General features: G+C 42.3%; 1 protein-coding gene across 1 annotated transcript in view; it reads left to right on the top strand.

The window, feature by feature from the left end:
* Positions 1 to 1,194: 1,194 nt before the first annotated feature.
* Positions 1,195 to 25,500, top strand: part of macf1a (microtubule actin crosslinking factor 1a) — a gene marked incomplete at its 5' end in the record, with an annotated part of 131,116 nt that continues 106,810 nt past the window's right edge. The window contains 22 exons of the mRNA XM_008300748.1: positions 1,195 to 1,362; positions 2,352 to 2,363; positions 4,756 to 4,910; positions 5,698 to 5,824; positions 5,973 to 6,156; positions 6,418 to 6,584; positions 7,837 to 8,015; positions 8,111 to 8,249; positions 8,340 to 8,533; positions 9,602 to 9,761; positions 10,188 to 10,271; positions 10,636 to 10,743; positions 10,862 to 10,960; positions 11,122 to 11,244; positions 11,894 to 11,985; positions 12,977 to 13,112; positions 15,690 to 15,938; positions 20,505 to 21,452; positions 21,666 to 22,481; positions 23,324 to 23,479; positions 23,687 to 23,902; positions 24,069 to 24,233. Coding sequence (XP_008298970.1) covers positions 1,195 to 1,362; positions 2,352 to 2,363; positions 4,756 to 4,910; positions 5,698 to 5,824; positions 5,973 to 6,156; positions 6,418 to 6,584; positions 7,837 to 8,015; positions 8,111 to 8,249; positions 8,340 to 8,533; positions 9,602 to 9,761; positions 10,188 to 10,271; positions 10,636 to 10,743; positions 10,862 to 10,960; positions 11,122 to 11,244; positions 11,894 to 11,985; positions 12,977 to 13,112; positions 15,690 to 15,938; positions 20,505 to 21,452; positions 21,666 to 22,481; positions 23,324 to 23,479; positions 23,687 to 23,902; positions 24,069 to 24,233 — 4,677 coding nt within the window. The remainder of the gene's footprint in view (positions 1,363 to 2,351; positions 2,364 to 4,755; positions 4,911 to 5,697; positions 5,825 to 5,972; positions 6,157 to 6,417; positions 6,585 to 7,836; positions 8,016 to 8,110; positions 8,250 to 8,339; positions 8,534 to 9,601; positions 9,762 to 10,187; positions 10,272 to 10,635; positions 10,744 to 10,861; positions 10,961 to 11,121; positions 11,245 to 11,893; positions 11,986 to 12,976; positions 13,113 to 15,689; positions 15,939 to 20,504; positions 21,453 to 21,665; positions 22,482 to 23,323; positions 23,480 to 23,686; positions 23,903 to 24,068; positions 24,234 to 25,500) is intronic.

Here is a 25,500-nt window from a genome sequence, read left to right as displayed (position 1 = left end):
TTAAAAAGTGGTCACACCTATTAGTAACAGCCAGCAGGGGGCGACTCTTATAATCTGTGAGAAAATGACCCTAATTCTCACTTGATTTGTTGCCTCAGCAAACATTTTACTCATCACTTTATGGTTTCAATTGCTAGTTTAGAGACTTTTTGAATACAACATGATGGGTTTTTTGGTAAATTTCCATTTAGAGGGAAATGGACGATAAAGTTTGGTATAATTTCGATGAGACTTCTTAAAGCTTCAGAACCAATGGGTGATGTCCACCTTTTACATACGCTTTATGATTTCAGGCTTTAACTCGGAACTGCTGACCAAATGCAGTTTAGCTGAAATAATAACTTAAAGAAAGATCTGCAGTAATAAGTATGTTCACATTGTTGGTTTTCTGTGGCGCCACCATGAGGTTGATGTTTGTAATTTATGAGTGAAAAGCCTATTATTTTTTTTTTTCCTTTTGCTAGATTGTTATATAAATTGTTACCGTCTTTTATACCCTGTTGGGGAAAGTTGCCATGACTCGTATTACCTTAAGTAAGAAAACAAACATGGTCATTGGTCAGTTGAGTATTGTATACAATATAGAGAAGAGTTTATCATTGCAGTGACACAAACTCTTTTCTTTGGGCTTTCTATAAAAATGGTTATGAGTTTAAACCTTGTGGTCCAGCTTTCCATGCCATATAGACCTCTAAGTCCTACATTCCTTCTGCAGAACAGCTTCCTACAAATGAGATCCGAAGAAGGAGAACGACACAAAAAGCTCCACCCTTCAAGTTGACAGAATTGGTGCTTTAGGTTTGTTATAGGTTGCTGCACTGCGGTTTCAAGGTGGAAATTCTTAACCGTGGAGATTAATTTACTCCTGATGTGTCTGACAGGATGAGATAAGATAAACTTTATTTATCGCTCACAAGGGAAATTTACATGTTACAGCAGCTGGATAAAAATGAGGCATGGAAGAAGCAAGACAAGAAATACTAAAGTACAGTCAGGCTAAAAATAAAGATCTAGGAATGATAGAGAAAAGACCTGGTGGAAGCATGTGGCATGTAAATGTATTGTGTAGCATAATAAAAAGAAAACCCATGTAGACATGTTATGGCCATAAAAAACTCAATTCCCACTGGATGGGTTCTCAGCTTGGTACACGTGACCAACTGGAGCTTGAAGTGATTGACAGTTTGAACGATTTTGTGCTTCCTGCAGGAGGAGAAGGAGCAGCTGATCGAGTACCGCAGCACGGTGGCGAGCCTGGTGGGCCGGGCCAAGACGGTGGTGCAGCTCCGCCCTCGCAGCGCCGACTTCAGCCTGGCAGCCACGACGCCCATCAGAGCCATCTGCGACTACCGGCAGATCGAGGTACAGCACCACCACAGACCCATGAGCACGTGTGTCCCGCGCATGTCGGCAAATAAAACCCAGAAAATCTGAGATAAGAGAAAAATGAGCCAGCCATGCTTTAAATATGTGTACATATATATATATATATTGTGTTTCAACCCTCACCACCAGCCGCCTCCTCCCTGCCCTGCACTTCCTCACCAAGCCCCTCCACTTGGTAACTGTTCTATTTTAGCCCTTTCTTCTTCCACGCCGTGAAACTTAGTTTGTTTCAGTTTTAAATCGATGAAAAAGCCTCTCCTCAGTCGCTCCTTTCCTCAGCCTCGGTGGTCCGCGATGATGAATCGACTACAGCAGTGGATTTCTTTTCTTGGCAAGTTAGCTGGCAAGTAGCAGCAGTCAATTTGGAAGCTGACTAAGCATAATGATTGCGGTCCAGAATGTACAATAGATGATTCTTTTCCTTTGTTCTCTTAAGAAAAAGTCCAGAAACAGTGAAAAGATACTCGGAAGTAAAGATTGGTGTGCGGAGGACTGAGGCTGCACATCCAGCTGACTCTCTCAGGCCCAGCTGCCGCCTCCTCAGGGAGTCTAAAAGCCAATCAATTATACATCTGTCCCATCCTCGGAGTTAAAACACCAGCAGCCTGGCATGGACACACAGCTGCCCTCTAATGCTGCTATATTTAGTGCGCTGGGTCAGTTTGCTCATCAAAGCGTAGTGAATGTGAGGGCTTGTATCCAGGTGAAGCAGGAAGGTGGTTTGGACACTCGCCTCATCGCAAAAAAAAAGAAAAGGAGTTAAAATATAGATGAAATCTGCCTCAGAGCTGAAAGTTACACTGAAACGTAGCAGTGCTGATTTTCACCAAACTCAACAGTAATCTTTCTCTCCTTCACTTTCCTGTGTCTTCTCCTGTCTCTCCAAACCCTCCTTACCTTTTCTCCCCTCTCACTCCCTCGTCTTCCTCGTTCTCTTCCCTCCCTCTCGTCTGTCGGCTGGCAAGACAAACGTTCAGGTATAGCTGCCTATATTCTCCCTCTCTCACCTCTGATTCTTACACTGCACACACTGTACTGCCGCGGTTGCCGCTTTCTTATCAGCTGATTTCAGGTTTTGTAATTGGCGTTACAATGGAAGGTGCAGCCAATCTGATTCCTGCCCTGATAGATTTCTTGGAATGAGATGAGTTGGGAAATTGTGTATGAATTAGTTCTGAGTACGATACATTTATTGGATTTTCCACCCTGAAGCAAAAGTCAGAAATGGAAAATGGAGTTTAATTGTTCTGTCTGCAAATAGAGTTTGGTTTCGTCTGTTTATTTTGTATTTTTACCGACAGACAAATCACGTTTTGTGTTTTAAATGTGCAAAGTGTCTTACTGACACCAGAGAGCACCATTCTGAGGACAGTAACCCCTTTCAGACATGTACACACATCTTTATTTAAACATACAAAATGTGATAACATGAGATTGGACTGTACATCAAGTGATGCATGATACAAAATAATGTGCTAATAAGCAAAAATAAATAAATCAAGACTAACAGCAGCCTCATCAAACTGTCCTAATACATTTCTGATTTCCTAACACTAATAATTCTGTCCATGTGTGAGGATGATCTAACTACTACTAATAATGAACATCCTGACAGCTGTGGCGGAGCTCCAACGTGACGACCACAGCTGTACAACTAATGATTTAACTGCAGCTGATAAACTGATGAAATATAGGTGAAGAATACACAGTGTGATAAACCAGAGCTGTACAGTTTGTAGAAGATATCCAAATACGATTTTACTGACAAATATCAGTTTGATTTGTGTTTTTTATTTTTTTAAACCAAGCTTCAGTTCAGTATTCACTCTGTTATAGATTTAAAACGTATAATGCAGTGTTAATACATGAGATACCATCAAAAACGTCACACAGAGACGACGGCATGTCATTTAAATCCTGAGTCAGACATGCTGCATAATCTATAAATTGCAGCCTTTGCTAATTGCATTTTTAATATTGTGATTTGAAGTTGATTTAGTTCACATCTATTCTTTCTCCATGTCGAGAATCATTTTAAAACTAATAAGTTAGGTCACTGCTTTTCTCTTTTTTGAGATGCACACATGGATCCTGCTGCTTTCTGATGCTGCAGATGTTTAATATACTCAGAGGAAATAAACCTCAACAGCTGGAAGCGACAAACTAAACTTCAACTCCTGTTAGTCAAAACCCAGATTACATCCATTGTTGGTGACTCTCATTTCAGACACAGATAACTGGTGGTCGTGCGCATCCATCCGCTAATTCAACAGCATGAAGTTTAGACTTCTGCTATGTTAAAAGCGATACAGAAATGTCACTAGACGCCAGGACTTGTACAAAAAACGACTAGGCTAGTTTAGTCAGATTTACAGAAGGACGTGCATGTCTGAAAGGGGCTACTGACAGTTTTAAAGCAATAGGGTGCTCTTCAGACACAGTAGATTTAAAACCATTTTGCATCTCTGTGTGTCCGTTTATTCTCCTGTTGCACATCTCGATAGTTTTGCACAAACGTGAGGATAAAATCAACCTGCAGCTGCATCATGTTAGTTTCTGGTCTGAGATCAGTTGATGAGGGCGGGTGGCAATCACTGAACTGAACTGATGCGTCCTGCCTCTCAGGCTCATTCAGTCAGTCAGAAAATAGCCAGTTTCAATATACATTTCATGTACTTTACTGTATGTGCACAGCTTTGCATTATTGATGTGTGTGTGTGCAGGGAAGGGGTGAGAGAGGGTGGTGGGTGGGGGAGGCAGTACAGCTCTAGATGTTTCTGTGCAGCTCTAAAACTAAACTCTCCAGCTTCTGAAGCCAAACTCTTTGTTTTTTGTTTTTATAAAATCCTGCGCTGGGTTTCTCGAAGGCTCAGTGGTGTTGAATGAAACCCAGCTCAGGTGTGAGTAACGTTCACTTTGAGTTTGGACAATGTTTGCTGCTTTCACAGTAAAAGCTTCAGCGGTGCAAAGCAGCTTTCACACCACATGGCATCGTTCCTGTCAGCTTCTCTAATATCATGTCATTGTAGGGCTCCTGCTAACCTCATGAAGTCCATGAACGTTTGCATTTTCTGTTGCATTATGAGTTTTTCTTATTATCTTTTCGTTTACATGTTTGTTTGTTTTTTTCCTTCTCTCCTCTCTGACGTCACCTCTCTCGCTTTCTTCTTCCTCCATCCATCCCATCTCCGAACTCATCTTTCTTTTATGACTCCCTGATGTTCAAACCTTCTTCTTGTCTTTCTCTCCTTCTGTCCATCTCATTCGTCATCCTGATCCGTCTCTCCGTTCCTTCCTTCATCCTCCATTTGTGCTCCATCCATCCTTCCCTCGCACCGTCTCTGTTCATCCTCCTCCTCCTCCTCTCAGATCACGATCAGTCGAGGAGAGGAGTGTGTGCTGGAGGACAACTCTCAGCGGACCAAGTGGAAGGTGATCAGTCCGACGGGGAACGAGGCCATGGTTCCCTCGGTGTGTTTCAGCGTCCCTCCTCCCAACCAGGAGGCCATCGACACGGCCGGCAGGTCAGAGACAGACTGAAACCTTAACGTGGACTCTTTAATGAGTGCTGTCGTTGGTAGTAGAGGTCATACTGTGGATGTCTTCTAACAGTGAAAGGCATTTTTATACTTGCAATATGCAGATACCACAGATTTACAGGATTATTGATATTTTTCACACAAAAAAGTGACTTGAATTTGTAGATTTAACTTTGTTTACCAGTAAATAAAACAAGTCTGTTCTTTCAGTATATCTGAACCTTTAGAGACTCTAATCATTTAAAATAAACACATTTATACAAGTTTCTATTTATTTTTCGCTTTTTATTTTTGGTTAATCTTTTAAATAAACATTCAACACATCAAAATAACTTCAAACTAACCTGATTATTAATCCTGATTAAAAGCCTTTAAACCTGTAGTGTGGAACTCTTGTCTCCCCCTTCTGGCAGTGAGAGTAATTACACAAACACTGTTGATTCCTGGTTGTGACGTATGTCAGTCGCTTTCGGTTTTAGAGTGTAATCCTTCCTGTGAATGCTGAGTTTCGTTTTTATCTGGAGCATCAGCAACTTTTTTTGGATGCCTCCCATGTTTTTCCCACATTAACTTCACTGTTCTCCTACTTGCTGCAGCTGCTCAGTATTTTTTGCCACAGTTGAATCATTTGGGAGAAAAGTCGCCACAGACACCAGATTTAAAACTCCTGTTTACAGTGAAATACGCAGAGAGCTGCACTTTAGCTTTACCCTCGATGCTTATGTTTGCTCGGTAATGTCTGGATTCTTATTAATGTTCTTTGTGTTTACAGGACAGAGCAGTTGTACCAGAAGGTCATGTCTCTGTGGCATCAGCTCCACGTCAACATGAAGAGTGTGGTGTCGTGGCATTACCTGCTCAAAGACATCAGGACTGTATCCGGATGGAGCCTGGACACGGTGAGATGATCTGTTTAAATGTGAGGCAGCTGGTACATTAAATGTGAAGTATGTGCGTCATTTTAACGCTGAGAAAGTGATTTATTGTTACTCTCTGTTTTGGTCAACTGTTGTTGCTGATCTCCTTCCTCTCTGCCTCGCCCGTCAGGTTCGTTGTCAGTCTCCGTCAGAGCGACAACACGTCCTGGATCACCTGGAGACCCAGCTGGCCGACTTTCTGTCAGACAGCAAGGAGAGCTCTCTGTTCACGACAGTCGAAAGACGAGAGCTGGAGAAGGACGTTCAGCAGGCCCAGCAGCACTGCCAGGACCTGCTGCTCAACATGGAGACCGGTGAGGCAGATTGGACCAACACATGCGTGCACTCACTGACTTTTAATCCCGAACGCTGTACCTCTGCAGAAATGAATCTGTGTCCAGTGTGTACCAGCATTTTGGCCTGTTAAAATGGTACTCAGAAATAGGCCAGCGCCCTGTCTTGCAGTTTTAGCGATATCTGTTTGACAGCGTAGCAACAAACAGTTGGTCAGAGCGTTACTGTAAAGGTCTAAAATAACCCTCCTCTCTTCCCGTCTTTTTTCTTTCTCCGTTCAGTGGAGAAGGACGAGTCGGTGTCTCGGTCGTACCTGTCCGAGCTGCAGAACGTCACCCTTCGTCTGAACGAGGCCGAGCAGAGGCTGATGAGGGGGATTGAGACTCCGCCCCCCAGCCGGCTGTCAGGTGACAGCACTGACAACGCCGTCCGGATAGCCGAGCAAGAGGTCAGTTTGAGCTCCACCTGCTGGTTGTACAGAACCATAACGCCTTTCATTGAGTTAATATTTACATCAGTTGGTATTTTTGACACATTGCAGTAAATTTTTACGCAGCATTACTTTTTTACATTGTTGTGATGTGTTTCAAGAGCTAAACAATTTTCATGCCTTCATAGTTTTCAGAAAACAATTTCATGCACATATTGATCCTAGATGTCATCATGGATGTTACAACAGTATAATTTAAGTTTACTTTAACAGATGTGAGAGTTTATGCAGATATTTGTGTTTACTTCACTCTTGTAAGTGCAGTTTGAGACAAAAGAGCTATGATGTTATTAAATAAGCTGCATAAGAAAATCGAGGGTTGTATCAGTTTTTTTAGGGAGAGTACATTAAAGTTGGGGTAAGCAATTCCTGAAAAGATTTGCAGATATTAGAAGAGGTAGCCTGCAGCTAAGAATGATCTTGCTGCACTCGTTATGAGTCTGGTACAGGACAGACAAAACACGCTTGGTTCTTGGTGCTTCTGCAAACCAACTACCGTCATCATGGACAGTCTAAGCACGTTGTAGCAAAGATGCTCCTACAATAAAGTGATGGATGAACCTGTTGTAGTGCAGTTTTTGCATGCAGGGAGGTGAGCACTGTAAACAAAATGAATCACTGAATCACTAGAAGGTTGTTGCTTGGAGGCTGTCGATGGTGTTTCCTGCAGCGAAGAAGATTTAGAAGATGGTAACATGCAGACAGTAAAAGAAGAAGACAAAGCTGTGTGAAATTAAAGACTTATACGTGAAGTGTACATCTGGTCGGTCAGACTAGCATTTAGGAGCTACAGTCCTCTTGTTATACCAGCTAAAGTTGGGACAAACTGTACAAACTGCTGCTACCAAAACCCACCCACTACAAAAAAATAAGAGAAAGCAGAGTCTTGAATTCATCCTATCGTCCAAAAAAAGTGTAGAGATTCATAAAACTGTTGTACGAGCATCAACGCTGCCTGTTGCTGTTTGGCTGGTAAAATGTTCGGTCCAAATCACTTGTATTATCCCATTTACAGAGCCAGAGCTTCATCACCGTACATACATACATACAGAACAGAGACACTGAGGCTGACAGAAAGTGTTTTAGATTAGCGTGGCTTATCAACCTTTAATTAACCTGCCTGTCCGTGGTTAAAGCAACAAGCATACCGTTTGGTCACTGATGCCATTTTGCTCTCCTTTTATCTAACTAAAATCCTGTTCTTGTCCAGAAGCTGCAGTCGGAGCTGGACGCTCTGCGCTCCAGTGTCGGTGATGTGTCTCGTCGCTGCGTCAGTTTTTTCGAGGAGAAGCCGACGTCCTCCAGCGTTCCTGCCCTCCGATCTGAGCTCAGCCTGGCTGTGGAGAAGATGGATAAACTGCACAACCTCTCGTCTGTCTACCTCAAAAAGTTAGTGAGCTGCAGGGAGCTGCTCTGTTTGTTGGTTACGTCTGAAATATTCAAGAAGGTTTCACTCACAAAATATGTGCAATTCACCTCTGCAGGCTGAAGACAGTAGACGTCCTGATTCACAGCCTGGATGAAGCAGAAAGTCAAGTCAGGAAGTACGAGAGCAAACTAAGTGAAGAAGACATCGTTCCTGCCGACACAACAGCCATTCAAAACCTCAGAGATCAACTCGGGGTAAAACACACACTGTCAGGTAGAATCCTCTCACATCCAGCTGAAGAAACAAACTCTAACCTTTGGGCTTTCTGTTTGTTCTCCTTGCAGAAGTGGCAGGCGGAGCTCTCTGAGCAGGAGGGCATCTTCCAGTCGCTGCAGGCCGAGGTGGGTCGGGCCAAAGAGGCGGGTTCTCAGCTCAGCAGGCTCCATCCAGACCGAAGCCCCGAGCTGGAGCGCTACCAGGAGAAAGCCAATCAGATGGCGGAGAGGTGGAGCGGAATCAAAAGACAGATGGAGACACGGTGAGCAGCACAGAAACATAGAGGAGTAGAAAATAGATTTGGTGAACAGGAGGAGGATTAATAAGTTTAATTAACTTGGTGAGGAGGAGTGTTGTGAGGTTTCGTAGCTGATTCTGTGCTCTGATTGTTTAGTGAAACGTATCATGACAGAACATGTAGTCGTTTACTGTGTGGCTTCAAAACACTTGAGATTAAATAAACTTCACACATTACAGCAGCTATATACATAACAATAAATAAAGATATAATGAAGACTCTGTAGATCTTATGCATGTACAAATATGATACACACAGTGTGTAGAACTGTACTTAAAGGCTATAAAGAGTAACTTTATAAATGTGTTATTGCAAAGAAAACCAGTGTTTCTTTATAGTACTGCACTTGACGAGCTATAAAGAGAAGAGTGTTACATTATATATGCAGTGTTTAATCATATGTAGTGTTTCCTATTAATTACCGAGGCTGTAGTGCCGTGTCACAGTTTCATAATGAACCAAAATTCAGAAATCTCACACAACACACATATTTAGAGTGCCACTGCTCAGAATAATAACTCTAAACACTCAGAAACTATAGAGTTCTGACAATTTATCATAGTTGATGAAGCTAACAAAGAACAGGACGGTTTTCAAGCAGCACTTTGCCATAGATGTCTTCACCACGACTGGGAGTTTATGCTTTAGCTGTGTACAGTTTTTATCAGGCAGAACTCTGCATAGCAGCATCTCTGCTCTGGTCTAATGAGACCTTGTGGTGATGTTACATAAACTGACTCAGACGTGAACACGACAAGCAACATTTAGGCAAATGTTATACTGAAGTTCAGCTCCATCTACACACTTTATAGCTGATTACAGTCACATGATCACCTCTGTCTGCGTGATCTTCACTGTGGCTGCAGCTACGTGAAGCGAACTTAACTCTCAAACTCTTGCAACAGAAAGAAAGTGGCTCATTTCCCACCACAAAGGTGCACTGAGCTACATGAAATCCAATCTAATTCAGTAGGAAACAGATTTATGTTTGTGTTGTTTATGTTCTAAAAGTCTTTCTCTGTTTCCCTGCAGACGGTCTGATCTGGAAGGTCTGGGCTCGGCACTGCAGCAGTACAGAGACGGACACTCTGCTCTGATTAAATGGATCGAAGAGACGACGGAGAGACAAGAGAACACGCAACCTGGACAGAGTGACAGCAAAGCGCTGTCTGAACAACTGGCCCAGCAGACGGTCAGTAACACAGAGCTCACGGACTTCTGTCTGTAGGTTTATACGTGTAGTAGCAGGATTCAAGAGTTTTTATTCTTCACATGTTCATACAGTAAAAAGCAGTGAAATGCAAAGTGACTGTTTGACAAGGCTGTGCAATGACAACAAAACACGTTCTTTAAGAGTAAGAAAAGTCATAAATAAGGAGGAATGAAGAGATTGTGAAACTCAAGTGCAGGTTACATTATGCAGAAGTTATATTTTAACATTATGCCTGTATTTTAATGTTGGTTTTAGATCTGAAATAATTTGATAAGTGATGGAGATGATAATGCTTTATGTGTATTTTAGATATGTTAAGAGAAAATTTAAAAAGAAAAAAAGAAAAAAAACACACATTGTGATAGAATGACTTTTATAAATTCTGTTTGTTTATTCTGTTTTCAGGCATTAGTAGCTGAGATCGAACAGAACCAGACCAAACTAGACGAGTGCCAGACTCACTCCAAACAGTACTGCACCTCAGTGAAGGTAAGACGCTGCTTCACAAACACTTCTTGTGTATTTAAAGGTCGGAAACCGGGTTTTATCTTTAACAATGTGTGATATTTAAAAAGTGTTTTATATTATCCATTTTTTTGAAATCTTCATCGTATTTGCAACTAAAGCTGCCAGATGAATGTAGTGGAGTAAAGAATGCATTATTTCCCTCTGAAATACAGTCGAGTGAAAGAAGAAATTAGCATAAAATAAAAAATACAAGCATTTCAAAAATCATATTTCCTTCCATCACTTGAGTGTGAAGTTTTCCTTCCTATAATTCTCTCTCTAGCATTCTGTTTAGCATTACAAGTTTATTTCTACATCAAGTTCCTGCATGTTTTTCATTTTTTAGGACTATGAGCTGCAGCTGATGACATACAGAGCCTTTGTAGAGTCGACGCACAAATCGCCTGTCAAGAGGAGGAGGATGCACTCCTCCTCTGACGCCATCACTCAGGAGGTAAACAGATTAGACATATAATCATTACAGTAGTGATTTTTGTTGAAAGCAGTTAAACTCAGTGTTTTGTATTTTCCTGGATGTGGTAAGTGATGTCCACATTTATGTGTCTCGACAGTTTATGGACTTACGCACACGCTACACAGCCTTGGTCACCTTGACAACGCAGCATGTAAAGTACATCAGTGATGCTCTGAGAAGACTGGAGGAAGAAGAGGTGACGCTTCGTTTAACTTCAAACGACTCTTTTGCTTGGCATGATGCTCGTCTATCATTAAACACCAAAGTGTCTCACTGACAGCAGTTTGTGATGAATTTGTCTGCTGTTTCTAATGTGATGTTCTGATCATTTCTGCCTCCAACCTTTGATCTGTGCAGAAAGAGGTGGAGGAGGAGAGGCAGGCCAGGGTGGGTCAGGTGTCGGACCTCCTCGGCTGGGTCAAAGGCCTCCAGGGTCGGACTGGAGGACCCAACGCTGAGTCCTCCCTGGCTGCTCAACAGGTACATCAGCACACTGTTTCTGCTCATATTATTATGAATATTTAAAAGGTGGTGATGTTCAGGGATGGATACCCGATATTAAAAAGACCCTGGAGTTAAATGATTAAAATGCAGAAGATCAAAAGCTTCTGTTCTTCTCTTGGAAAAACTAAGAAATTAGATTTACTATTTATTACTGCTGCATAAACATTATTTTGCACTTTTTATTTTACCAACTCTATGATGCAGTTTTGCTTTTTCTCGTCCAGGAATAAAAAAAAAAAATCTCTTTTGGAGGGACGGTGCACAAAGCAGAGAGGATTTAATGATTTGGCAGCTGCAGACGAACTCGATCTCGCTTTATTCTCACCATCTCTCAAACTGAATGTTGGTGTTGGCAGCAGTACACAAAGTCCTCACTTCTTTTGTCTTAAGTAAATGTATTATTACTGCACAGTAAAAAGTCCTGCATTCAATTTGTTACCTAACAGTGAAGACTGAAAGCGAGGAAATTAAAAATGAAGCAGTTCTACTTCTGTTTATGTTAGTTTTCCTCTTAAAAAAGAACGAGTAAGAGTAGTGTATAAGTGGAGATCAATAAGCAGCCTCCCTCACTGGTCGCTGTAGGTTGTACTGTATTAATTACATCGATCCTGTGTCTTCTTTAAAGGCCATCAGCGAGCAACTGGCAGCCAAGAAAGATCAGGTGGCCGAAGCTATACGGAGCACGCAGGTCTTCCTTCTGTCCAAACAGGCGGGCAAGTAAGTTAACAACACAAACATGAGCACAAACACATTAACAGGCAACACACACATGACCCGACCTGTTCCATAGAAACCAACATACATCCCACTCAAGGGAGAGAAGAGTGTCTGGTGCCCCCCTACAGAGTTTCTAGTCAGCCTCAGAGGGAAACTACCAGCATTAAAAGGATTGAACTGAGAATGTAAACTGTGTTCTATTGACTTTGCTCCTCACGCAGCGACACGGTGTGTCCTATGAACTCTGGGAAAAAAATCCCAAAAGATCTTCATTCTGGGTTGGAGAAATTGAAGCCATCATTTAAAGTTCTGTCTTTGAGCTCACATTAACCAAGAAATTGATCATGTAGAAGTCAGCTAGTGATTTTTTCCCAACGATACATAGCTGCATGTGATATTAATACAACACTGAACATATAGAATACTTTATAATATGAAATACTTTACAAAAATGGGGAAAAAAGTTACTTTCACTGAACTTTCAGAACTGATTGCGCAAGTGTGACAAGTTAGGTTCTGGCAAAAAATAACTTTTTTTTAATGAATGAATGAATGACATGATGTGAAATAGCAGTAAAATGTTCAGACTTTTATTTTTAATATTTTCTGAGATGTCATTCAAGCAGCGCCTCAGAAAATATCAGCAATTTTTTTTTCTTTTGTCTTGAAAAGTAACTGATATTTTCGTCACACAGATACCATTTTTAAATATCCATTTTATGATTTTAAAAAAAAAGATGGTTGAGCAGAAGACCTCTGATGATTCTAGATAAATAACCCTCTACACAGTGTAGTGTTCAGCTTATTTTACAGGTTTGTTGTGCCATTGAGTAAGATTCAGTTTTTTTTCTATTTGGGGGTTAACCAACTTGAAACAATTTAAATTTTATGAAAACTTCTGTACAAAGTCTGTAAACATGCAACACACACTCCTATTAAATGCCGACAGTAACCCTGACCTGCTCTAACCTTCACCCTCCGTCCTCTCCAGGTTGTCTCCGGAGGAACGAGCTCACGTGGAGGCTCAGCTGAACGAGCTGACGGCCACCTACAACCAGCTGTGCGACAGCTCCACCCAACAGCTGCAGCAGCTGGAGCAGCAACTGGCCAAAGAAGAGGAAAGAAAGGTAGATCGGTTGAAGAGATGGGCCGAGGTGGAGGAGGGTTACTGCCGGTTTATTACAGAAATGTGCTCCGCTTATGCAAGCTTGAAGAATAATAACTGTGAAAGTACGTTTCATAAAATGTCGCTTCGAGTCCGAAAACGCTTGCGAGCTGAGCGTGAGTTCATGTGTGGGCCAGCAGGAGGTTGTGTGTGTTGTACAGCATGTTGTGTGTTCACAGAGTGTGCATTTTTGAAAAGCATCACCACTGTTCACGAATCTCACTCATTGACTTGGTTTGGTTTAACAAACATCACAGACCCTATTCAGACGTGTATTCAGATCATCTAAAATTACGTTTTCTATTTCTGGCACTATTGTGTGACCTCTTTTTTTGTCATTCAAGGAGAGGCAGTCAATGCTAGAATAAACAAACAGCCTCAGAGAAGACTTCTGTTGCCCACTTTTCAGTAAAAATGTTGTGAAGCGTGGGCACAGAAGGGTCAAAATGAATTTTTCTGGGTGACACCGTCTGAACTGGGCCTCAGCATGGAGTTATTCACTCTCACATTATTCTCCTAAAAGCCTGCAGTCATGTCATTAACTATCTCCACCCTAGTTTTTGTCATCTTCATTATCATTGCCATTATCATCAGAAAATACATCTGCTGAGCTGCTAACATGGTTAATCCATGGCCTTAGGGGTGCCGCATTAGAGCAGCGCTGCAAATGCTAGCAGGTAGATAAAAGCTGCTTTTCATAGATGCATTGTTAGAAAATCATCTTCTAAATAGATGTAGCTTCACATTTCACTGTCATCTCTGTAGCTACAAGATAGTAGAATGTTAGTTTTCTTTATATGGTGGTTAAATAATGCCACTGCATAAAGTCTACACATTTCATTTCAGCATTTATGTTATTCTGCAAAAGTTTATCCCATTTATACATTTACAGTCAACCAATTAGAATCACACATTCCTCACTTTGTCATATAGATATTATGTTTTACATCGGTCAAAAATGGTTTGAATGAATGTGAGATTTTAAGTTAATTCTTATGTTAATGTTGTTTGGTGTCAAAGGTGATTTTTATGTGACTAAAAAAACAAAATACTCAATGAAGGATAGAAGCTTGTCACTTCCCCTGTAGAGTGTAAGTGCACCGGAGGCCAGCTACGCAAAAACAAAACCCACTTCACCATTTGAGCATGTTGTGTCCAGATCACAAGATTGTGTATGTGTGTGTGTGAATGAGGATTTTATGTGTTTGTTCTAATGCATTACTATTAATGTGTGAAACTTTAAACCAGCGTTTTGCTTGAAAATCACTAACAGCTGCCAAATGGAAGAATTGCCGACATCCAAGGTGTGAGCCAAGGATCAGAATGGAAGATCAGTTTGCTGTTAGGTTAATTTTAGTGAAAATCAGAAGTTATCTCACAATATGAAGCTGTTTTAATGGTAATTCGTGGTATATTGAACGACAGTAATCTAGAATCCATCGTGATCTGAGCAGGTAAACGGCTAAAACAAACCTTCAAAGTGATGACATACGTTCGTTCAAAGTGAAGTCAGTTTTAGTGTCAGAGCAGCGTTAGGAGTCAGAATGAAGAGTGGCATGCAGAATGCTAACAACCAGCTTCTCACCTGTCGCGCCTCGCTGTACCGAGCCGTAAGCTGGCCCGTTAGTGTGTGGACGAGCCCCGACGGTAAGTAGCGCTCGCTTTCTCTTTTACCGATGCCTCTCAGTGTTTCTCATGTAGACGTTTATTTGTCCTCTTTCTTTTGAATACTTGTGTGTTCCTTTATATGCCTTTGCTTTTCTTTATCTAGAGCTTTTTCTGCACTTTCTGTTACAGTTTGCTTTCTTGCATGCTTAGTGCTTGTTTTTGAGTAATGTATTAAAATGCCTAAATTACAAAATGGAAAGAAACAATCAAGCTCCAATATGTATGTATAAACTGTGTTGGTGGCAAGTGGTTGTGGAGGTTTCTTCTTTTTCTGGTACTGTGATCTTCCCATAATACCTACATGGGTATTTAAAAAAGTTCTCGGTATCACCAGAAAACATCACTGGAGAAAGATTGTATTATTAATGTAGTCTCTTTTAACGTCAATGCGCTTGGTCCACCGATGTTTAAGTTTCATGTTCCTTTGTGGAAGGAGGTCACATCTTGAGCCTCCTCAACAGCTTGAGTGACTTTATTGTTGTCCTGAAAATGGTGATGAGAGTCAGATTTCACTTTGAGAAACAGAAGTCAGATAGTACAGGTCAGGTAAGTAACTTCTGCCTCCTCTGTGGACAAATGCATTGTTCAGAAGCAACATCAGCCACCTCAAAGACGTCCTCTCTTTTTTCTTTGATTGCTTCAGACAATTCAGTTTTTGTGGACAGTGTTTTAAGGCCTTATAGTACAAAGTTATGCTCCAAAATAGGAGTTACCCTCCTTGTTTCCAGTTGAGACCGAGAACTTTTTAAAGTACCCTCCCATAATAGTTCAGTATAATATGATAACATAGTAAGATAACCTAATACATGTTTCTCAAAGTACCAAACCAGAGTGAAAATTAATTGGAATTCTGCTTTCCCTCCTTTTGTAGAACCAAATTGCCATTGGTGGAGTGATCGACCTGGGAACAGTGGAAACATTCCCAGTGTTCCAAGCAGCCCGACGTGGTCTGATTGACCAAGACACCTGCCATGTGATGCTGGAGGCCCAGCTCATCATGGGTGGGCTCATCCAGCCAGACTCCCCTGCCAGTCTTTCATTGGAACAAGGTCTAACTCAAGGCCTCATAGACACCCACACCAGACAGTCCCTTTCTGAGCTCGAGAGTGCTTTGTGTTCGGTGGAAAACACCAAATCTGCAGGTGACCAACAACAAAATGCATTGCCTGTAGTTACAGCCATGGAGTTTGGACTCATCAGAGAGGAGGTGGGACTTCGTATTCTCGAGCTTCAGATAAACACTGGAGGCCTGAGACACTCAACTGGAAAAATGCTAAGTTTGGAGCAAGCAGAGGACATGAAACTTTTGCCTCCCAGAATCTTCACCAAGCTACAGTTTCGACTACAACACAGAGAGCTGATTGATCCAAACACAGCTGAAAAAATAAATCTGAATGAACTACAGCAGCGATGTGTCCTCGATGATGACTCTGGGCTCCTTCTCCTTCCTGTGAAACAGCAGCCTGGAGGAACTGTTTGCCTCCGTTCTGGGAGAAAAGTTGGCATCTTCCGTGCTGTCCAGGAAGGACTGATTGATCGCAAAGTTACTGTGCGGCTTCTTGAAGCTCAGCTCTTTGCCGGTGGTATTGCTGACCCTCGGTCTGGCCACCGGCTGACAATTGATGAAGCTGTTCGTCATGGGCTTATGGACCAGGATTTAGCTTGTGCCATGTTTGCACGACAACTACAAAATGGGGGAATTCTAGATCTTTCCAGTGGTGAACGTCTGGATCTAGAGGAGAGTATTCGCAGGGACCTTCTCTCCCCTCGTTTGGCTCTGTTGGTCCTCGAGTCTCTCTGGGCTTTTATGGGACTGCTGTGGCCTGAATCTGGAGAACTTCTCCCGATTGCTGAGGCTGTCCAACAAGGAGTGATCTCAGGAGATCTAGCAAGGAACATGCTAAGGCAGCGACACAATATTGGGGCTCTGTACAACCCAGAAACCCTCCAGGTGCTGCCTCTAAACCAGGCTGCCGAAGAGGCCCTTGAGCCGGATGTTGTCAGTTTTCTCAGAGACATCCACATACCAGATGTTCTTCCTAATATGAACCAGTCAGGTACCCCATCTCTGAACCGCCTGAGCTGGACTTCCACCAGCTCCTCTCCATCTCCATCCTCTCCTCTACCTTTATCAACCCCTACAGGCCTTGAGTGGGAAACTACACCGACAGATGGGGTAGATTCTGAACAACAAGCCAAACGCAAGCTGCTCTTCCACCTTATGACTCACAGCTATATGGATGCTCATTCTGGAAAACGGTTGGTGCTGCTAGACCCTGAACTGATGGTGATGGTCAAAGCTACCGACCTGGTTGCTGGAGAATCTGCATATTCAAGTCAAGTTGAGCCTCTAAGCAGTTTGGCCACAGATAAGCAGGGGAATCTGCAAATGGAGAGAAAGTTTAGTTTGACATATAATGGAAAGAGTGACAAACATATTGAAGTTGAGGAAGAGTCCAGTGTAGTTACAGAAATGAAGGATGTTGAGAGTGATAGAAGCAGTGTAGAAGAAATGTATGATGGCGAAAATGATAACAAATTGCTGCAGAAACCATCAGCAACTGTAGAAAGTGATTTAGCCTCTGTGGCTAAAGATGATATCGGTTTAGATAAAGATGCAAAAGTAAATGAACAAAAGAAAGAAAAAGTCAAACTTGAAAGTGCAGTGGTTTCAGATAAACATCTTAGCCCAAACGAGATGAAACAAACTGAATCCAAAGTCAGGGATCTTCCTGTTCAGGATACAAGAGGTACAATCCCAACAGTAGTTAGAAAAACAGGCACAGCGCCACTCAAATCAGAGGAAAATGTAGAAAGGGAGACATTGGAAGAATCCATCCAGGGAAAGAAAACACATGAAGATGTTAACTTGATACAGTCTCAAGAAAGGAAAGATGTAAAACAATCTAAGACGGAATCAGTAAAGATCAAAGAAAAGGTTCTTGTAACAGAGACTGACTCAAAGCATGCTAAACCTCAAGTTGATATCCTTGAATCAGCAGTGGAGAAGGAAGGGGAGGAAGCTGAATTGGAGAAGTTAGTTCTAGAGCTCAAACAGGGAGGTTTGATGACAGAAGAAGGAGAAAAGCTTCTGCCAGATGAGGCAGTAGCTCAGGGTGTCCTTCCAGGCCATACAGCAGTCAAACTGATGGCTCAGGCTGGTCTGTTTGGGGGTTTCCTAGATGCCAGCAGTGGAGACTCACTTAGCATGGAAGAAGTTATGCAAGAGGGCTTACTAGATGAAGATCTAATGTGGAGTGTCTTAAAAGCTGATAAAACACTTGCAGGGGTTGTGGATGTGGAGAAAAGGCAAATCTGTGGGGTGAAGGAGGCAGCTCAGGCTGGGTTGATTGACTCCGACACAGCTGCTCGACTCCTAGAAGCTCAGGTGGCATCTGGGGGGATTGTTGATCTCCGTAGGGATAAGAAAGTTTCCGTCACTCTGGCAGCAAACCTGGGACTGATTGAGGAGGATCAACGAGAAGAACTTGTGGCACTAGAGAAGGCGTACAAAGGAAAGGATACAGATCCATCAACATCCCTTAAGAAAGCCAGTTTACAGCTACAGATGGAAGGCGTTGTCGACCCAGTGTCTCAGTCTCCAGTTCCTCTGGAGCAAGCAATTCAGAAAGGGTTGATTAAGTCAGAGGAGGCTTATCAGGTGTTAACAAAGCAGGTAGCTGAAGGTGGTGTAATACACCATGCTTCAGGAATGAGGCTTCCGGTCTGTGACGCAGTAGATAGAGGACTAGTGGATCGGTCTGTTGCCACTGGACTAGAGGAGCTAGAGTGGGTCTACCAAGGAAAAGTCAGCCCTTCAAGTCACCCAGAAGCTGTTGTGCTTCAGGCATCTACAGGAGCTATTTTAGACCCAGACACTGGAGTTAAACTGACATTGACTGAGGCAGTTTCTAAAGGTCTTCTAGATGAGAACGTAGCCACTGAAGTGATGTCTTCTCCAACAGAAACACAAGGAGTGCTTGACCCCCAGACTGCACGAATTGTGCCTTATTCAGAACTTGTAAACCAGGGTAAGATAGATATTGAAACAGGTAAACGCTTCTTGGAGGTGAAACCCTTCCGTGGTGTTCAGGATGAGCAAACAAATAAAAACTTGACCCTTTCCGAGGCAGTTGCGTTAAAGAAAGTTGATCCAGTTCCAGCACTGAGACTTCTCCAAAGCCAGGCAGACAGTGGTGGCATCATTGATATCAGTTCAGGTGAAAGACTCCCTCTACCTGAAGCCTCTAGGAGAGGTTTAGTTGGAGATGATATGGTCAAAGAAATAGCTACCAACCAGTTTTTGAAAGGAGGCTTAGTTGATCCTGTCACTGGACAACGAGTCCCAAGTCTCAGTGATGCCATTGCAGTAGGACTGATACCCAGCAATGTGGCATCAGAGATTCAGGAGAAGGTGGCTTCTGTAGCAACAGAGGGTGATGATGATAGCTCTACACCTGTTGCTTCATCATCTTCATCAAATGGCACATACAGCCCTGCTATCATATTGTCAGCAACAAGCACCGACAGTCCAACAAATTGGTCTGATGTAAACACTGAGATGCCTCTTTCAAAGAGAGGTTTAGGAGTTGCACAAATCGATGAACAGAAATTGATACCTGAAGTCTCAGATCGGTCACTATTTTATGACACTGCTGCAGACGAGGACAAAGCGGAAGTACCAGAGTCAGTAGAAGAACAGTCATTTATTCAGCCAGATCAGTCCATGGATGTCTTATTTAAGTTTGCAAATAATGTTGAGAAAAGAATTCAGCAAACCATAAAAGAGATAACACCACAAAAAGACATTAATAAATCAGAGAACCTTTCCAAACAGGACTCTGATGAGAAGAGTACTGATGATGAACAGAGGGACAGCACTATCAGAGATTCTGTTGGAGAATCCATGCAGACACATATCCATCACATTGACAAAGAATTGCAGAAAGAGGTCAGAAAAGGAGTTGATGAGGAACCCGTGAAGGATGGGAAAAAGGAGCGTAGATCCACTGATGAGAGCAAAGTAATGGTCAGTCATGTTCCTGCAGATGGAAACCTGACAGGTTCTGTGGCAGCAGAGATAACAGAGGGAGAAAGCAGAGATGGCACTGAACTGTCAAAACTGAATGAAGAGGAATATAGAAAGAACGACATGGGAGCAAAGAGAGATGATGCTGTAAATGAGAAGGGTACGGGAGTGGAGAAAGAGATCAAAGATTCAGAGGTCAAAACTAGCGCTGATGTTGAGCAGTCAGACCAGTTACTGACCTCTTCATCCAAAGAGTCAGAAAACAAAAGCAAGAAAAGGAGAAAGAATAAAAAGAAGGCTAAAGGCAAAGAAGCAGAAAGCGAAACAGATCCTCCAGAGATAAAATATCCGTCTCCAACTGATAAAGTTGATGCAGAAACTGAAGGGCAGTTGGAAACTGGTAATGCAGTCACAGATAAAGCTATATCACAAGACATATATGAGAAATCACAGATTCATGGCCAGCGAGCTTCCGAAGTGGCTCCAAAGCATGACAGTGAAGCAAAGATTGATCTGAAATTTGAAGCTGAAAATGAATTGATAAGACCTGAACAGGAAGATGTTCATGCTAGTCTGGAATTTGATAAACCAGTACTTGAACCAGAGAAAGATGCAACTAAAATAAAATCATTGAACAATGCAGAAAAGTGTGATAAGAGCGAGGAGGAGGAGAAATCTGAAGTGAAGGTTTCCGTCTCTCAGCAACCAGAACAACCAGAGAGCTGTCAAGAGGGAAAGAAAAGCACAGAGCGAGAACTGCCTCAGAAATCAACTTTAGCAGATGAAGAGAAAGCAGCCTTGATACTGAAAGCCAAAGAGAGTATTCTCAAAAAGGTGTTTGAAAAGGGAGTGAGCGAGAAGCAGGCTGCTGAGGAGCTGGAGGCTCTGCGCAAAGAGGTGGGGAAGAAGGAAGGTCAAGGAAAACCTCTGCATGCTATGGTTGATGCAGTGGAGAGTCATGCGGTCAGAGATGATGGAGTGAAGAGATCAAATGGTTCACCAAAAGATAGTAAACAAGAGATGAGTGTCAACGTAGAAAAAACTGCACTGACAGAGGTCAACGATAAAACTGCAGTGGACAAACCTTTGATCGAGGAGAAAGTTGAGGCCAAACTGTTGGAGGCTTCTTCAAAGGAGATGGAAGGGAGCAAGAGTTCTGAAAAGGAAGACGTGCAAAAAGATGTTCAGAAAGTTCCATCAGTCCAACCTAAAGAAACTCAGCCAAGTAAACAAAGTAAGAAGAGCAAGAAGTCCAAGATTGCAAAACTGGCAGACAAAGTTGAGCCTAATGCTGAAAAGTTATTGACTGATAAAAAAGTAGCTTCTGAGGTAAAAGCAACAGAAATTACCGCAAAAACCACCACAGCAAAACCAGAAAGCTCAGATTTGCCGAAGGAACAGAGGACGGACAGACATTCTGATGATCAGTCAGCCATCCTGCCTTCAGTTGGCGATGAGGCTAATGAGGTGGAGGCCTCTGCAATTAATATTCAAGAAACTGAGACCACGACTGATAAAAAAGTAGAATCTGAGGTAGAAACAACAGAAATTACCACAAAATCCACTACAGCAAAGCCAGATTTAGAAATCTCAGATTTGCCTAAGGAACAGAGGACGGACAGACGTTCTGATGATCAGTCAACCAGTGACGCCATCTTGCCTTCAGTTGTTGATGAGGCTAAAGAGGTCGAAGCCTCTGCAATTAATATTCAAGGAAATGAGACCATCACTGATAAAACAGTAGATTCTGAGGTAAAAGCAACAGAAATTACCACAAAAACCACCACAGCGAAACCAGAAAGCTCAGATTTGCCGAAGGAACAGAGGACGGACAGACATTCTGATGATCAGTCAGCCAGTGACGCCATCTTGCCTTCAGTTGGCGATGAGGCTAAAGAGGTCGAGGCCTCTGCAATTAATATTCAAGGAAATGAGACCATCACTGATAAAACAGTAGATTCTGAGGTAAAAGCAACAGAAATTACCACACAATCCCCAACAGCAAAACCAGATTTCGAAACCTCAGATTTGCCTAAGGAACAGAGGACGGACAGACGTTCTGATGATCAGTCAGCCATCTTGCCTTCAGTTGGCGATGAGACCAATGAAGTGGAGGCCTCTGCAATTAATATTCAAGGAACTGAGACCATTAAACAAAGTTCACCATATTTACATGAAACTCAGAAACCCAAAGCTGTTCAGGAACAGCTACAAGTGGCAGAAGCTACATCTGTTGGGAAAGAAGAAGTCCATTTGGATACTAGAAGCGCTAGCAAAGACACTGAGGATTCTCAGGATACTGTATACAAACTGGACATCCAGCCCACAGCTAAGTCTATGATTCCCGGTCCACAGCCAGATAAATCAACTAGGAAAGCTAAAAAGAAGAAAAAGCTCCAACCTCCCGAAGTTGAAAGGACCAGTGCTCCCGAATCTTTAAAAACCCAAATGTCACACTTGGACTCTCCTGTGGCAACACCTTTGGTCCCTGATACTGCTTCATCTGAATCAGAATCACCTGGAATACCTGGGTCTGATACAGCCACCGAGAGCTGGGGAGAAGAAGAAGATAATGCCAGCAGGAGTCAAGAAACCGTGTCAAACAAAGACGACAAAACATCCACAACTGGCAAGGTAAGAAGAAATAGAACAATGTGAAAAATTATATTCATAGAGTGTTGAGCTGCACAATTATGACCAAAATTTTAACCTTAATTATTTTTGGTCAATATTGAGATCACAGATATTTATTAGGGATAAAACCTGCTCATATGCAAATCCAATGCATCCAAATGAGACTTGAAATAGAGAATCTTCTAGAGGAAGAGAAGAATAGAAATAAAAACTGCACTAACAACACCTCACTTGCTCAACATCTGCTTTTGGATACACAGCGATTTATCAGTGGTCCCTAAATGCCTCACAGGCAGGCTGTGGTAGGTGCTAGCTAAGCAACAGTACACAGAGAAGCCTCTAGTCTCCACTCAGTTATTGCATTAGGCAGTGTGGCAACTTACACAGGTGTGTAACCAACAATTACTTTAATAAGAGTGAAATAAGGCGTTATAATTTCAGATTTACCCAAGTTGAAGCCAAGTATTTACATGTACATTGGCTGTTTTGGTCGAGCAGAGTTTTCTATCAGTGGAGTACACATTAAAGGTCACGGCTGCATTTCAGCAAATTGTCTTGTTAAATAAAGTTAAAAAATAACTAAAAAGTCTTTTATATTTATGTGTGTGACCAAACATTACTTCGAAAAGACTGAAATGAGGCGTAGGAAATGTCAGATTTACCCAAGTTATAACTGAGTAACTTTATCTACATGACTGGTTTCCATTTGTTTCACACATTTTAAACACACACATCACAGATGATTGTGTTAGTTTGATTGTGGGAAGCCAAAACTGTGATCATGATGAATATACCTACAGAACTTTACATTTTCCGTATTTTCTATTTTTCTATTTCCACAGTCGTCATTATTGCGTCAGGAATGCTTGGAGCATGACCAGCGAATCGTAGCTCTGGTCTCCATGGTCAGACATGTCGAGGTTCGACTGAAACAGCAGCAGCAGCAGTCTGTCGGTCGCAGCCTCATCGCATTGGACGACATCATCAGACAAACTGAGGTGAAATATACACACTTGTCTGCTGACAGCACACATCACTGTACCTTTTTTAATGCTTGATTTGGTTTTTCTCCATTTATTTTGCCATTTCTAGTGATTCATTTGTGTCCCAGCATGACAGAAACAATACAAGCAGTTTAAGGATTAGCCACTTACGAAACAGTATCAACAAATCTTTTGTTTTATTTTTCCTAATCTGCATCTCAGGCTCTGGACCTTGAACTGCGCGACTTGGAACCGGAGATCAACAAAGAAGTCGATGCTGCTGAGCAACTGCTGAAGCCAAAACCTAAAGATGTTCCTCCACAGCTCCTATTGGCTCTGGAGAAGGACGGGCGGAGCTTGGCTCGAGGATACGAAGCCGCCAGAGCGCTTTCTGAGGGCATAATGCAAAGTCTACGAGACCACAGAGACTCTTATAAGGTAAGAGAACCAAAGAAGAACAAATGTAGGAGATACTTGGGATCAGATGTACTTTTTGGGTGCACTCAGTTTTGTTTTGTCTTCCTGCTGATGTTTGTAGGTATTGGACGAAAGCGAGGCTACTATGCTCAACAGCAAAGTTTCATCCCTCTGTTTTTCCTTTCAGGACGCAGTAACAGCTGAGCAGAAGTCACTGGGACAACAAGTGGACAGTCTGCTGTCCTGGTTGAAGGAGACGGAGGCTCAGATGGACAGAGGAATGGAAAAAATGGAGAAAGCAGACAAAGACGACAGTCATGATCAGCTCACTCAGCAGCTCAGTCTCTGCAAGGCAAGTTACCTGAACTTGAGAAAATCTTTAAAATAGTGCTTCTTTTTGACGGAACTCAAAATTGCATTATGGCACAATGTAGAAATCTGTGTCATTTTGAAAACACAGACAGGTTTAAACATTTCCAACACTATTGCTTGTTGCTATTTGAACAAGGATCATGTATAAAATATGCAGTTTTATCCTATCTTATAAAAAGTGTTGCTGTTAGGTGCATTTAAAGAGACACTGCAAACTGAAACATTTCTTGAGCTGCAAACTAAATGACACGTCTGTCCAATGATGGAACATGAAAATGGTGGAGTTTTAATGTTGACGTTTATAAGAAATTGCATTTTCTGGGTTGAATTCAAGTCAATATCCCACCTACAGTTTAAAGTAATCCTGGACCTTCCCGTCCCAATACTGACAGTAGATTGTTTTTGGCCACTCTACATCCTGAACTAAATGTGACCGAAGAGCATTAACAACAAATTAAACCTGGGCAGCTAACCTCCCACAGTACCCATCCTTAAGTGACTTCTGACTCGTTTAATGACTTTTTTCAGAAAAGCATCTCGTGATAAATCCTTTTTAGACAAACCTTTAGCTACATTCAGAAAAATGGGAAAAGAATGAGGAAAGTAGACAGCTGTACAGTAGGTATCTGCTGATCAAGTTTTTTCCTGCCCCCTATCGGAGTCATTTATCATTTAGAATCTGCTGATTCTAGATAATCCATCCATCCATTTTCTATACACCGCTTAATCCTCATTAGGGTCGCGGGGGGCTGGAGCCTATCCCAGCCAACTTAGGGCGAAGGCAGGGGACACCCTGGACAGGTCGCCAGTCCATCGCAGGGCCACACTTAGAGACAGACAACCAAGCACACTCACAGTCACACCTATGGACAATTTAGAATCACCAATTAACCTCAACATGTTTTTGGACTGTGTGGGAGGAAAGATTCTAGATAATGCCCACTTTAATTATTGCAGATCAGCTGTAGTACCTGGTTGCGCCACCATGTGGAGCCTTTTACTGTTTAAAGCTGTAGCAACCAGAAGAGGTTGTGAATCAAACTACAGGTCGTTTCGTGTTGGCAAACAGAGAGCTTTGGAGGATTTTAGGTAGTCAAGCAGCACTGTGACAAAGTCTCTGTGGTGCTTAATGACCTTTGGCCAGAGCTCATGTGTTCAACCTGGAATCATCAGGGATGGGGTTTTTATATCCCAGTGGCAAAGGCAACAGCTGCTGTTTTAAGCAATGGGCACATGCGTGTTATAAC

The sequence above is a fragment of the Stegastes partitus genome, unplaced genomic scaffold (assembly GCF_000690725.1).
Source record: "Stegastes partitus isolate 25-593 unplaced genomic scaffold, Stegastes_partitus-1.0.2 Scaffold1583, whole genome shotgun sequence".
In the NCBI taxonomy this organism is placed as follows: Eukaryota; Metazoa; Chordata; class Actinopteri; family Pomacentridae; genus Stegastes; species Stegastes partitus.
This window is presented reverse-complemented; position numbering and strand designations above follow the sequence as displayed.